The sequence below is a fragment of the Muntiacus reevesi genome, chromosome 13 (genome assembly GCF_963930625.1).
Source record: "Muntiacus reevesi chromosome 13, mMunRee1.1, whole genome shotgun sequence".
NCBI classification, from domain to species: domain Eukaryota; kingdom Metazoa; phylum Chordata; class Mammalia; order Artiodactyla; family Cervidae; genus Muntiacus; species Muntiacus reevesi.
In genome coordinates this window covers 15553097-15565947 of record NC_089261.1, presented here as the reverse complement: position 1 = coordinate 15565947, position 12851 = coordinate 15553097, and the positions used below count along the sequence as shown (strand labels likewise).

At 43.4% G+C, this 12851-nt stretch overlaps 1 protein-coding gene across 3 annotated transcripts in view; it reads left to right on the top strand.

Moving 5' to 3' along the window:
- The first annotated feature begins 965 nt into the window (after positions 1–965).
- Positions 966–12851, top strand: part of FBXO21 (F-box protein 21) — a 36710-nt gene continuing 24824 nt past the window's right edge. For 2 of the 3 annotated variants that reach the window (XM_065905071.1, XM_065905073.1), the window contains exons 1-4: positions 966–1247; positions 2127–2262; positions 4160–4254; positions 11106–11227. In XM_065905071.1, coding sequence (XP_065761143.1) covers positions 1009–1247; positions 2127–2262; positions 4160–4254; positions 11106–11227 — 592 coding nt within the window. In that variant the 5' untranslated portion in view covers positions 966–1008. The remainder of the gene's footprint in view (positions 1248–2126; positions 2263–4159; positions 4255–11105; positions 11228–12851) is intronic. The other variant, XM_065905072.1, reaches the window with a different exon arrangement.

Here is a 12851-nt window from a genome sequence, read left to right as displayed (position 1 = left end):
AGATGGTGAGGGAGAGAGAAGTAAGAAGGATGGCAACAGGTTCCAGTTTTGCAGGAATGCATGGATGGGTAGCCCCTTCCAAGGCAGGAACCACTGGGAAAGAAACAAGGTAAACTGGGGCAGGAGGTGGGGGGGAGGACTCTGAACTCCTGGGAGGCAAGGACACTGTCTTATCCACCTCTGTGTCCCCAAGGCACCCAGTATAGGGCCTGGCACCAAACTGAGCTGAAAAACTTAAATAGGTGCAGGTGTGGAAAAAAAGAGAGTGCCTGCCCATAGCTGAATGGGAACTCCTGTTTGGAGGATTCAAATGCAGGTTCCACCACTTTTTGTCTCTGTCACCTCTAATGAGTACGCCCACCTTTGTGAACTAGGTCTTCCTTATCTGTAGATCAAATATAAATACGGTACCTATCACAGCCGGGCTCACATAGGCGGCCGTGAAAAACGTGCTTAAAATGCTTGGCACAGCACCCACTCATGAGTTTTATTATTACAGCATACTGGTTTAGCATCCAGTCAAGCAGAGTCAAGCAGATCTGGGTTAGAATCTAGGACAAGGGACTCCCAACAGTCCATTTATCTCCCTGAACCTCAGCTTCCCCATCTGTAACTTGGCAAGAACAGTTCTTAGGGTTGTTGCTGAGGATGGAAGCTACTAATACTGTCCCCTGACAGCTCCCAGGCCCACAGCGCCGGTATTTTCCAAGACGCGTTTCCTTCCCTCGGCCCGGGGCGCAGCCCTTCCCGAGCAGTTGGGGCTGAGGGGGTGTGGCCACGGGCCTGAGCAGAGGAGGGGCGGGGGACCCCGGTTCCCGCCCCTCGAGGCGGGTGGGCGGGGCCAAGCGGGGCTGTGGCCACAGGCCTGGGCGGGGCGTGGGGAGCCGGGGTAGGGGTGGGGAGGACCTCAACGCCCGCCCCTCGAACTGGGTGGGCGGGGCCAAGTGGGGCGCCCTGGCGCGAGCGAACGCGCGCGCCCGCGCGCGGGGCCTCAGGTACGCGGACAAGATGGCGGCGGCGGCGGTCGACAGCGCGATGGAGGTGGTGCCGGCGCTGGTGGAGGAGGCCGCGCCCGAGGCGGCAGGCCTCAGCTGCCTCGTCAACCTGCCGGGAGAGGTGCTAGAGTACATCCTGTGTAGCGGCTCGCTGACGGCCGCCGACATCGGCCGCGTCTCCAGCACCTGCCGGCGGCTGCGCGAGCTGTGCCAGGGTAGCGGGAAGGTGTGGAAGGAGCAGTTCCGGGTGAGGTGAGCCCGCGCTCCCCCCTCTCTCTCCGCGCCCCCCACCCCACCCCGGGGCCCCGGCCTGGCAGCTCCGAGCCGCCGCCGCCTCCCTGCCGGCTCGCGGACCCCACCCCCGGGAGGACCCCTTCCCGCGGACAGACAGACAAAGGCCTCCAGGCCGCTGGCCCCTCCGTCCACGCCAGGCGGACTCACGGATACCGAGATTGCGTCTCGGGAAGCGCCCAGCTGCCCGACCCTTCATCAAGGATGACGACCGTGGTTATCACCGCTGATCCATCCTGCGCGCTTCTTTTGTGCCCGACTCCGTGCTAAAATGTTTACACGGACCCGGTGATGCAGTGATCCTAACGGCCGTTTGAGGGAAACGGGCGCAGCATCCCTTTGGCGGTTGGCCGAGAGCACAGATTTCGGTTAGGACCCGGGATAAAATCTGGCCCTGGCATACTCATCGTGTGACCTTGGGGGTAGCAGCTTCCCTTTTTGGAGCCTCATGTATCGACTTTAAATGGTGTTGTGATGAAGACCTATCTTTTACTGTGGTGGTTAGATGAGCTGATATATAGGGAGCCTTACACAGGGCCCCCCTCTTAGGACGCGCACAATTAATGTTAACTGTGATTGCCATCACTGTGATTGTTGTTGCTACGACTGTCCCCATTTTATAAGTGGGGAGTGGAGACACAGTATTGATATTGCTAAGCCAAGGTCACGGTGTGTGGGAGTGCGTGCGCGCCGAGTGAAGATTTGAACTGGGTCCCTCACCAGGGCCGCCCCTGGTGCCTAAACCGAACCGCTTTCGTTGTTTTCCAAAGCTGCTTTTGATTCATGTTTATTCTGCCTTTGCGTCTCTGTTAAGCTGAGGGGGTGTTTTTCTCCTTGTAGGTGGCCTTCCCTTATGAAACACTACAGCCCCACCGACTACGTCAATTGGTTGGAGGAGTACAAAGTTCGACAAAAAGCTGGGTTGGAAGCCCGAAAGATTGTAGCCTCGTTCTCAAAGAGGTTCTTTTCAGAGCACGTAAGAATCTGTTGATGGAGCTCTAAGCATTTGCCTGCTAGCGGTGGTCTGCGTCTGGGTCTGTAGGCATTAGCTCATCCAGCTCTTTTTGCTATCTCCCTTTTCAATGCGCTCACAATCCCTTCCTCACTTAGATGGCTGCAAGAGTCATTGTGTCCTTTCCTCCTGTCCAACAACACGGAGCCATTTGTCCCTGCCAGCTTTACTTTTCTAAAGCCAGAGAGAATGGGGGGAGGGAGAGAGAGGGAGGGACCCGCAGTGCAATGTGGAGGGAATCCAGATCAGCACTATTTCTCTTTAAGGGGGTTAGACAGTATTTTTTGCAGTCTCTGCATGATTGGGGGTATCGTCTATGATCGAACACTACAAATTTCACCCAGTTGTTTTCCCAGAAGGGTTGACAAAATTAATAGGGTTCTCTCTGGCTTTGCAGGTTCAAACCAGTAGTGAATACATTATTTGTTAAGGTAACAGAGGATTAAAAGCTACCCATAAAGCAAGAATTATTACTCCCTCAGTGATACCATCTCATATTCATTATTTCTGAAAAGTTGTGGGGTTTGTTTGTTTGTTTTTAATGTTGCTGAAATGCATGAGTTTGTTGCTTTCCCTTCCACAAAATGCCTCACAGAAGTTTCTGTATGAGGTCCTGATTCTAACTTTTTGCACATTCTGGAAAAGAGACAGCACTAAGATTTTATTTCTGATTGGAGGTCCAGAAATGGAACCAGTCTGATTTATCCTGATTTACTGAACATTAATTCCGATTTCTAATTTTAATTGCTATTATTTAAAGTTTCACACATTCCCTTTCAAGTTTTGATAGGGAAAATTCTAACTTGGCAAGCATTTGAGTGTATCTCCCTATAAAGAATAAAACTAGGTGTTCCCCAGTGTAATTTGTTTCTATAAACAAATTTGTTTCTATAAACAAGTGTTTGTTAACGTCAGAATGACCAGAATTTGTGTCCTATTTGGGATAAGCCATATGCTGGCTAAAAGCACTCATAGTCTCAGATATTCCACCCTGGTTTAAGTACGTTTACACACACATACATGGGGGTGCTGGATGTGTTTGATGGATGCACTTGGACACAAGCTACTCGTTTGCAGCCTCTTACTTACAGTCCAGCTGGTTTTGTGTGCGTATTTTAACAGCCTCAGCCTTTGTCTAGTAATGGTGCATCGTTGTGTTTCTCCCCCCGCTCCGTCTTTCCCTGTCCCTCTGCATGATTAGAAGTGTGTCGAGGACTTTGTACATAACAGGACTATACCTAGGATTGATCTGTGGGTAGATGACTTTGGCTCAGGACCCTTGTGCTCCTGTGTTTTCCACATGCACACAGGCTGACAAGAAGTTTCCTGCCTATTTTCAGAAAGAAAAGAGGGAAAAGGAATCAAATTTTTAAACCGAGGTAGGCGGGGGGAGGGGAGGATCTTACAGCTCATCAGCACCACCACCTCAGCTTACAGAGGAGAAAACATGCCTGGACCTTCAGAGTCACCTAAACCCCTAGACTTCTCTCTCTGGCCCTGGACTCCTAGTTGAATACAGTGTTGCCAGCACAGAATAGGTACTGTGAAAGACACCGTTTTTATATTTCTAGTCCTTTCAGAGTTGTTTTTCCTTAGGTGAGAACTCTGGGTTATCACTTTCAGAAATTCCAGTCTATAAATTCCAAATATAATTCATTTGCAGCTAATAATATGATTTGAACAAATTACTATTACCCCACAGGTTCCTTTTCTCCCCTAGTGGGTGGGTGGTGCCAGATAGTATGGGAGAGGTGTTACCACTTCCTTGGAAGTGAACAGCTCTGCTTGTAACTTGCGTGTGTGAGAGACAACAGCATGGCTACTCCTCACCGAGGCCTCTGTGTGTCTGTCTTCTTCATAGGTCCCTTGTAACGGTTTCAGTGACATTGAGAATCTTGAGGGCCCAGAGATATTTTTTGAGGATGAGCTGGTGTGTATCCTAAATATGGAAGGAAGGTAAGCTGTATTTCTATCAGGAGTTTGTTTTATTAATAACCCCAGGATTAATTGCTGTAATAGGTGTGTGACTGAACCAAGAGACATGTATTTCAAATGTTTCATGTTACATTCATGTCGCTGTAGTTATGTTTTTGAAAAATTCCATGTATACAAGGTAGATATACCAAGACAATTAATATTTAAAGAAATGGTGCAGAAATCCTTGTGGGAGAATTAGTATGTATTCCTTCTGGGGGTCAAATACTGTGTTCTGGGTACTTGTGTCTGTTATGCCATTTGGGTAACACGAATTATCCTTTCTTTGTTGTCACCGCCAAATTTGCCTGTTGTGAGCTGAATTTAAAAAAATATTTTTCTTAGGCATGTCTTACTCAATGGACAATTTTTCATAGTTTCTGAATTCTCGTAAGACGTGATCCTACTTTAGCTGTGGACATTGTAGATATCTGGTAGAGTCGTTCATCTCTCCCGATCAAGAAGTACCCTTTGTCTCTTGGTTGTTACTTAAAGTTTTTTATGCTTTGTAGTTTCTGCTGTGAAGGTTAATTTCTAGTTTACCTGAAAGATGACTTGGCTTCCAGCCTGACTTACCTATGAAAAATATTTTCTGCTCTAAAAGTTCTGGAAACTTGACTTGAGATGGAAGATAAGAATGCTATTTTAACATCTTTCTTAAGAAAGCTCATTGTAAAATAGCTCACAAACAAGGCGTAAGACATTTTTCTTTACTGTGGTCAAAGGGGTTTTAGGAGAGCAAAATATCAGTGGAACAACTGTGGGGAGAGGTAAAATGTGTCACTATTCTAGGCCTTGGATGAGTCCTGATGCAGAGGTCATTTTTCTGTTTCTATTTTGGTTTATCTATAAATGAATTGAAGTGTGATCTAATAGTCAGTATTGTGCAGCTTTAAAAATAAAATTTGACCTCTCTTTTTTGCATATATACACATAGACTTTTAAATACATAAATAGTCAATACATACTGAGTTTATTGGTTGGTTGGGTTTGGTTGGATGTTTAGTGCAGACTTTTTTTTTTTTCTTATTTATGTGGCTTTTCCTTCCTCTCTTCTCCCTCCATTTGCATTGGCCTTCCCTGCCCCCACTCCCATAATTTATGATGACAACCTAGATTGTAGGCTTCCATGCTAATATGATATACATGAAGATGAAGGGGGATCATTACTTTACAAAATTGAGATCATATAATAGGTACTTTTCAATAAATATCTTTTTTTTCCTCATTCAACATTACCTTGTGGAAATCTGTCCTGACCAATTGGTAAAAATCAAATTCACCTTTAATAATGACTGCCTGCTTTTTTGTAGTATATACCATGACTTATTTAACCATCCCTCTATTGATAATAACCACTTTCGTCTCTATTTTGTGTTACTGTGGAGAGTGATGTTTTTAGTGCTTTCATTTCTAAGTGTTAGTTCCTAGGAGTGAGTTTCTTAAGCCAAACTATAGAATGTTATTTGAAAAACATAAGGCAGAGCATAGGAGACATAAGAGATGCAGGTTCTATCCCTGGGTCGGGAAGATCCCCTAGAGGAGGAAATGGCAACCCACTCTGGTATTCCTGCCTGGGAAATCCCATGGACACAGGAGCCTGGTCGGCTGCAGTTCACAGGGTTGTAAAGAATTGGACACAACTGAGTGACTCAGTGCACACGGCAGAGCGTGTCCTTGAATAAGAAGACTTATTACGAAAATGTCAGTTCTTCCAAAATTAATCTATAAGCTTAGTACTGTTCCGTTTAGGATCCAACAAGAGTTTGTGTGTCTTAAATGGATATTATTGTCATAAAATATACACAGAAGAATAAATTCACAAGAAGAGCCAGAAAAAAACAGTTTTTAAATAATCACAATGGGAAGCTTCTGGAGTAGGAAATGGCAACCCACTCCAGTATTCTTGCCTGGGAAATCCCATGGACAGAGGAGCCTGGCAGGCTACAGTCCACGGGAATACAAAGAGTTGGGCACAAGTGAGTGACTGAACACATACACACAATAGGAAACTTCCACCACTTGATATTAGAACATATTATAATGCTGCCTGTTATCTAACATTACAAAATTTGAATAAAAATGGATAGCTCCATCAGTGGCAGAGGATCATTCAAAGCCATGTCCCAGCGTAAAAGATAATGTATTTAAACTCAGAGGGGAGAAGATGGATTATTTAATGAATGGTATTGGACATAACTGAATATCCACCTGGAAGAAAGTAAAACTTGCATCATGTACAAAAATTAAATTCTAAGATTAAACAACCTAAAATTTTAAATTATCACATGAAAATTCTTCAAGAAAACAGGAGACTTCATGTACAATCTAGGAATTCCTTCTGAACCATGACTGGTAATGCAAAGGCTCTTAAAAAAAAGACAAATGATTTTGCAGTAAAAAAAAAAAAATAGATTTGTATGACCAAAGAAACTGTGAACAAAGTCAGTAGAATACTTAAAATTTCTGAAAAGAAATTTTAATTTTAAAATGTACAAATGATAGGATAACATTCTCAGGAAAGCAAGTCCGGACACTGACAGTCTAGTAAAAATACCTTTAAATTCACTCAGATAAATGTTAAATAATAATGAAGTACTGCTTTTTTACTTATCAGATTGGTTACAAAAAGACTAAATATGAATAGCCAGCAGAAAAGTATATTATTATAGTTTTTTAAGAAATATCATAAATATGTTACTTTTTAGCCTGACAAATATTTTTAACCTAAAGCAGGGTTGTTTTTTAATAACAGAATACTTTCATGTTTGTAGATATTTTGGGGTGCTGGTTTTCATAAATAACCCTATTTATATTCATTCTTGGCAAATGACTTGATGTTTGTATATGGAAAGCATAGGAAGGAAAAAGTGTAGTTTCCATGTTGAGGCACTGATCCTTGGTTATTTGAGAACAGTTTACATTTACATTCTTCGTGGTCTTAAAAAAGAGTAAATAAAGATTGGAAGCAGCATATTAGAAGAGCATACACCATAGCTAAGAAAACTGACCTAGAATGACCAACACCGAAGCATATTTCAGTAAAACTGTTGGACTTTAAAGACAGGAAAGTCCTTTGAGAATCCAAGCAAAAAAGATGAAGCCACTTACAAGGGAGAGTAAGTCAGAATATCATCAGACTTTCCAACAGGAGTAGTCTATGCCAGAGAAAAAGAGTTACACATTTAAGATATCCAAGGATGGAGAAAGTCAGCCGAGGATTTTTATATCCAGCCAAATTGATTTCCAAGTGTAAAAGCTGTGGAGAAACCTATCCACTTGCAGTAATTCAGGGACTTTTGAGCTCTACCTGAAAAATGTGCTAGAAAATAAGCTTCAAACAACCGAAATAACCAGAGAGACCCTGATACAGGACTAGTGGTGAGCATTAAGTATAGGTTTACTTGTAGAATTAAATCCAAGTGACAGTTGATAGGGATGAAGGTATTGTATGTGGTGGCTGTAAGCTCTGTGTAGATACAATACAGCTCTCCAAAAGAAATGAACAGACAGTGGGGGAGAGCATGAGCAAAATGTTTCACTGTTTTCAGGAACCATCAAGGTGATGAGAGTATTGGTCTTGTTATTCCGAGGCGGGTGTGTGTGTGTATGAAAGAGAGAGAGATGTGGAATAAAACAAGTAAGTGATAATGTGATACTCTGATTCTTCCCTGGTATCCTGAAGAAACAGGATTCTCCTGGAGGAAAAAAGATACATATATATCCCTAGTATCCTGAAGAAATAGGATTCTCCTGGAGAAAAAAAGATATATATATATATATATATATATATATATATATAATAGAAGGTAAAAACTGTATAGCTGTGAGTTTAAATTAGATGTATCACTATGAACTCATAAGATACTTGATACTGAAATATGTGTTAGGTATATATGTATGCATATGTACACACACTTACACACTAGACTCACTGAAAAGGTCTGGAAGCAAGAACCAACCCAAAAGAAATGATCATCAGTAGTCCTCAGATTGTGGTCTTCTGTCAGTACTTCCCACAAAAGCAGCCACGGGTTTCTGGAGAAATGGCTGATTTTTAGTCCAGAGCAGAAAATGTAAAAGATGACCCGGAAGCATCTTGGAAACCTGGAGCCAGGAAAGTAACAGTATTTCATGTCAGAAGTATTCATGGACAGGAGACTTGCTTTAGGCAAGTAAACAGTGTTTCACGTCAGAAGTGTTCATGGGCCAACGTGAGGAGGCTTCCTTTGGTCCGAGATGTGATGATTCGATCATCCACATGGACAGTAACTCGAATGTGAACTCATAATACTTAACAACAACTAATTGGTCACCTTTGGAGGATAATAAAAACCCAAATTATTGTTTTGGGATCTGATAAAAGTAGTGAGCATTTATTCTGCCTTTTCCTACATAGCTGCCCCTGGGGGACCAGGTAATAGATGAGGGGAAATTATTCTTTATAGTAAAATATTCTAACTAGTAATGAAAAGGGATAGTTGAATTAGAATATTACCACTTTAGGGCCTTTGGTGAATGAATGTACCTGGGCCTTTGAGTAGCAATCACTGCTGACATCACAGAAAGAGACAACCGAGGCACGATTGCCTTCTTAGCTAACTCACTACCACCTATGAAGAATAAACGGAATCTGAATCTGATCAAGCCTCTACATCCAGTTTACAGGAATTTAGAAGACAACATGTTAAGCTACACCATGTGGATGCAGTCAGCAAATTCCAGACTATGGGAAAGTACAGGTCAAACAACCAGGTTTCTTCAACAAATAAAATACGAGGGGGAAAAAAAAGATGAAGGGGAAGCCTGTGAATTAAGTGACTTAAAAGGAATCTTACCAGATTCAGTTGAGTTCAGTCACTTAGTCGTGTCCAACTCTTTGCTACCCCATGAATCGCAGCACGCCAGGCCTCCCTGTCCATCACAAACTCCCGGAGTTTGCTCAGACCCATGTCCATCGAGTTGGTGATGCCATCCAGCCATCTCATCCTCTGTCGTCTCCTTCTCCTCCTGCCCCCAATCCCTCCCAGCATCAGGGCTTACCAGATTAGTCTGGAGTTTTTAGGGATGCATGTTTGTGAAAGTTCTGGAGCAAAGCAAAGTAGTGATGACCATAGAACATGGATTGTGATGGTTGTCACGGGGTGGGGGTGGGGCAGGGGGAGAGGGCCCATGGAGGGCTTCCAGGGTTTCTTCAAAGTCCTGTTTCTTGGCCTGAGTGGTGGATCCAGGGGTGTTTCCCTTATAGTAATTAAGTTATTTATTTGATTCATGTGATTTTTCTCAATTGCAGTATTTTACAACCCAAAGATTAAAAAGTTGGTAAAGCCTCTGTTGATTTTCATTTACTCCTGAAGATTGAAGAGTCCTTTATTTATGAAGCTAGGCAGATAAGATAATCATTGACTCCCTGTTACTTCCCACAATCCCTGTGTGTATTTGAGAGATCTGGTGGAGAGCAGATTATTTACTGAGCATCTGCTGTGTCAGACATTATTCTGGGTGCTGAGGCTACAGCAGTGAGCCACACTTAGAAACCTTGCCCTCGGGGAGCTCTCACTCTCGTGGAAAAGAGAGGTGTTGAACAAAGGGAAATGTTTTTAGGAAGTGAGAAGTGTTCTAGAGAACTATTAACCGGGGAACAGGGTGGGGGAGCCGGGGGGCTGGGGTGGGGTCCAGTTTCAAACAGAGTGGTTGGAGAGAGCCTTACTCAAGGTGAGATTTGAATCAAAACCTGAAAGGAGATGAGGGCACAGATTGCAGATCTGCAGGGAAAGGATGTTCTAGTCAGGAGGAACCGGTCGCCTAAGGGTGAGGAGCCTCATGTGAGATCCACCAGCTGTGATGAAGGGTTGGTCAGAAAGCCCCCATGGCCGGTGACTGGACTGAGTGGGGGGGTGATACAGGAACTGAGGGGTCAGATAGGTCACTGGGGCATGAGTGTAAAGACCATTCCGGTCATCTTGGTGACGTGGATTTTTACTTTGAGCAAGGTAGAAAACCGCTGGAGAATTTGGGACAGAGGATTTTTGTGCTGACTTCACACATCAGCTGGAATCCTCTGGCTACCCTGTTGAAGATTGACTGCGACTGTAGAGCAGAAGCTGCTATGAAACAGATAAAAGAGGATGGTGGTTTAGATGAGTTAGTGAGACTTGTTTATGTTTCTGATACATTTGGATGATAAGACTAATAACTATGGACAGAGGGTTGAATATGTGAGAAAAAGCAAGGAATCAAGAATGACTCCAAGGGTTTGGCCCACCTGGAATGGAGTTGCCTTCCCTAGGAAGGGAAGAAAGTTAAGGTCTCATCAGATACTGAGGTGGGATGTCATTGTAGCAGTTGGATGTACAGGTGTGGAGTTGAGGGAAGAAATCCATTCTGGAAAATAAATCAGTGTGGATGTGGGTATGGATGGTATCTGAAGCCATGAGAATGGACGAGGCAGCAGCAGCCTGAGGCCGAGTTACCCCTGACAGGTGCCAGGTAGCCAGCAAGCTTCCAAGTGCCTCACACCTGTCTCCTGAGACTCACCCAATTCCCCTGACTTTTCAGGTTTCTCTTTCATGTCCTGTTAGTAAATCTGAAGCCAAATGGATAACGTTTCTTGAATTTCAGCACAGCTAATTTATTGGTAAATTACAAATTCCAAGTCCTAAATTCTGCTGTCTGTTTCCATGATAAGTACTCTACGCTTGTGAGCCAGTTGTACTTTTCTTGTTAAGTAGACTCAACACAGTGTGATTAGTATGATGTAAAGAAATAGGTAATGGGAAGTTTTAATATCTTAATTCTTATTGACTTATTGCTAACTTGTTTGTTTTTTCCAGAAAAGCTTTGACCTGGAAATACTACGCCAAAAAAATTCTTTATTACCTAAGACAACAGAAAATTTTGAATAATCTTAAGGCTTTTCTTCAGCAGCCTGATGACTATGAATCGTATCTTGAAGGTGAGACTTCAGCCCTGATACTGTGATAGTCAGCTAAGTTGCCCTTAGGAGCAGTGGTGGAAAGTGGCCCTGATGAAGAAGCAGTGGAGGAAGGAAATTGCACTACATGGGCTTCTGGAGGTTGGGATATATGGTCTGATCAGTTAGCTAAGCAAAACAATTGCATTTAGAGCTAAGATCTGGTCAGAATCTTAAACTGTCTGCTAAAGAGTGTTTTCTAAAGATGCACTGTCAGTTCAAAGTATGAAGCTGATATTTTAGCTAAGGAGGTTAATTCCCCATTTTTCTAAGTTTTAAAGTCTCATTTCCACATCAGAAACAAATGTGTCCAGTTTTGTGTCCATGCGACCTTGAGCAAATCCCTTAACCTCTCTGGTTGGAGTTTAATGAGGACAAAATGTTCCTGCACGTCAGTGAGTCTGCTTGTCCATAATGAGCAGTGAGTGGAAAGAAGTCCTGTGGACAGGCAAGATGATGGGTAAAACTTTCTGTTCCTGTCCAGTTGGACAAGAACACAATGTGACTTCATTTTTTAAAAACGATTTTAAATTCCTAACATATTACCCAGACACTCCCACAGATTATGGTTATGAAATATAGGTGTGACTCTTCATTCACTTTCATTCCCTACTCTCAGTGATTTACCCAGTACATGAATTTTTTTTTTCCTTACTCAGAATCATGTCTCCATTCTATTCCTAGTCTCATGCAGGCCTCCCTACCTCTTCCAGCAGCAGCTTTCTAAGTAATACTTGCTTTCATGGGCATCACCCCTTCAGACTCCCAAGTCACCAATATACAGTGCTAAGTCTCTGCCTGCTTTCAGTCCCCTCCTTAATTTGGTTAGGCCTTTCTCCATCACTCTCCAAAATGTGCCATTTGCTCCAGCCAGGCCACTCTCCTCACTGGCACCCTACGCACAGATACCTGGCTTCACTTCCTCATACATGGTATCCCTTTTCTTTAGGATTCAGTTCTAAGTCCTACTCGCCCTCCAGGTTCATTCCAGGTTTCATTTGCATGAAGTTTCTCTGATGGCTGCAGCACTTGCAGATTTTGCTGCCTCTAACCTAACACAGCAGTGGCTGGTGAACCCTGTCCATCCTTTCTCCAGTGGTCTCTGTATTTCTTGGTTCTTTGGCCTTATAATCAAGGTATACTCTGCAGTGCCATGTGCAGATTCTTCTTGATTGATCTTGTTGGTTATGCTATCCAGAAGAAATTGAAGTGACTGCTTCAGTTCCTTAAAATACCTTAAGTGCCCTGGAGTATTCACATATGTGTCCTGGAGTTGAGAGTCATCTTCTGTTTATTCCATAGTCAGGAATAACTTGATGAGCTTTATTTATGAAAACAATTACTTCTCTTTCATCTTTATTTATAATATTATAAAGTAATACCATTTTTTAAAGTTCAGTCGCTCAGTCCTGTCCGACTCTTTGCAACACCATGCACTGCAGCACGCCAGGCTGTACTGTCGCTCACCAACTCCTGGATCTTGCTCAGACTCATGTCCACTGAGTCTGATGCCATCCAACCATCTCATCCTCTGTCATCCCCTTCTCCTCCTGCCCTCAGTCTTTCCCAGCATCGGGGTCTTTTCCACTGAGTCAGTTCTTCACAT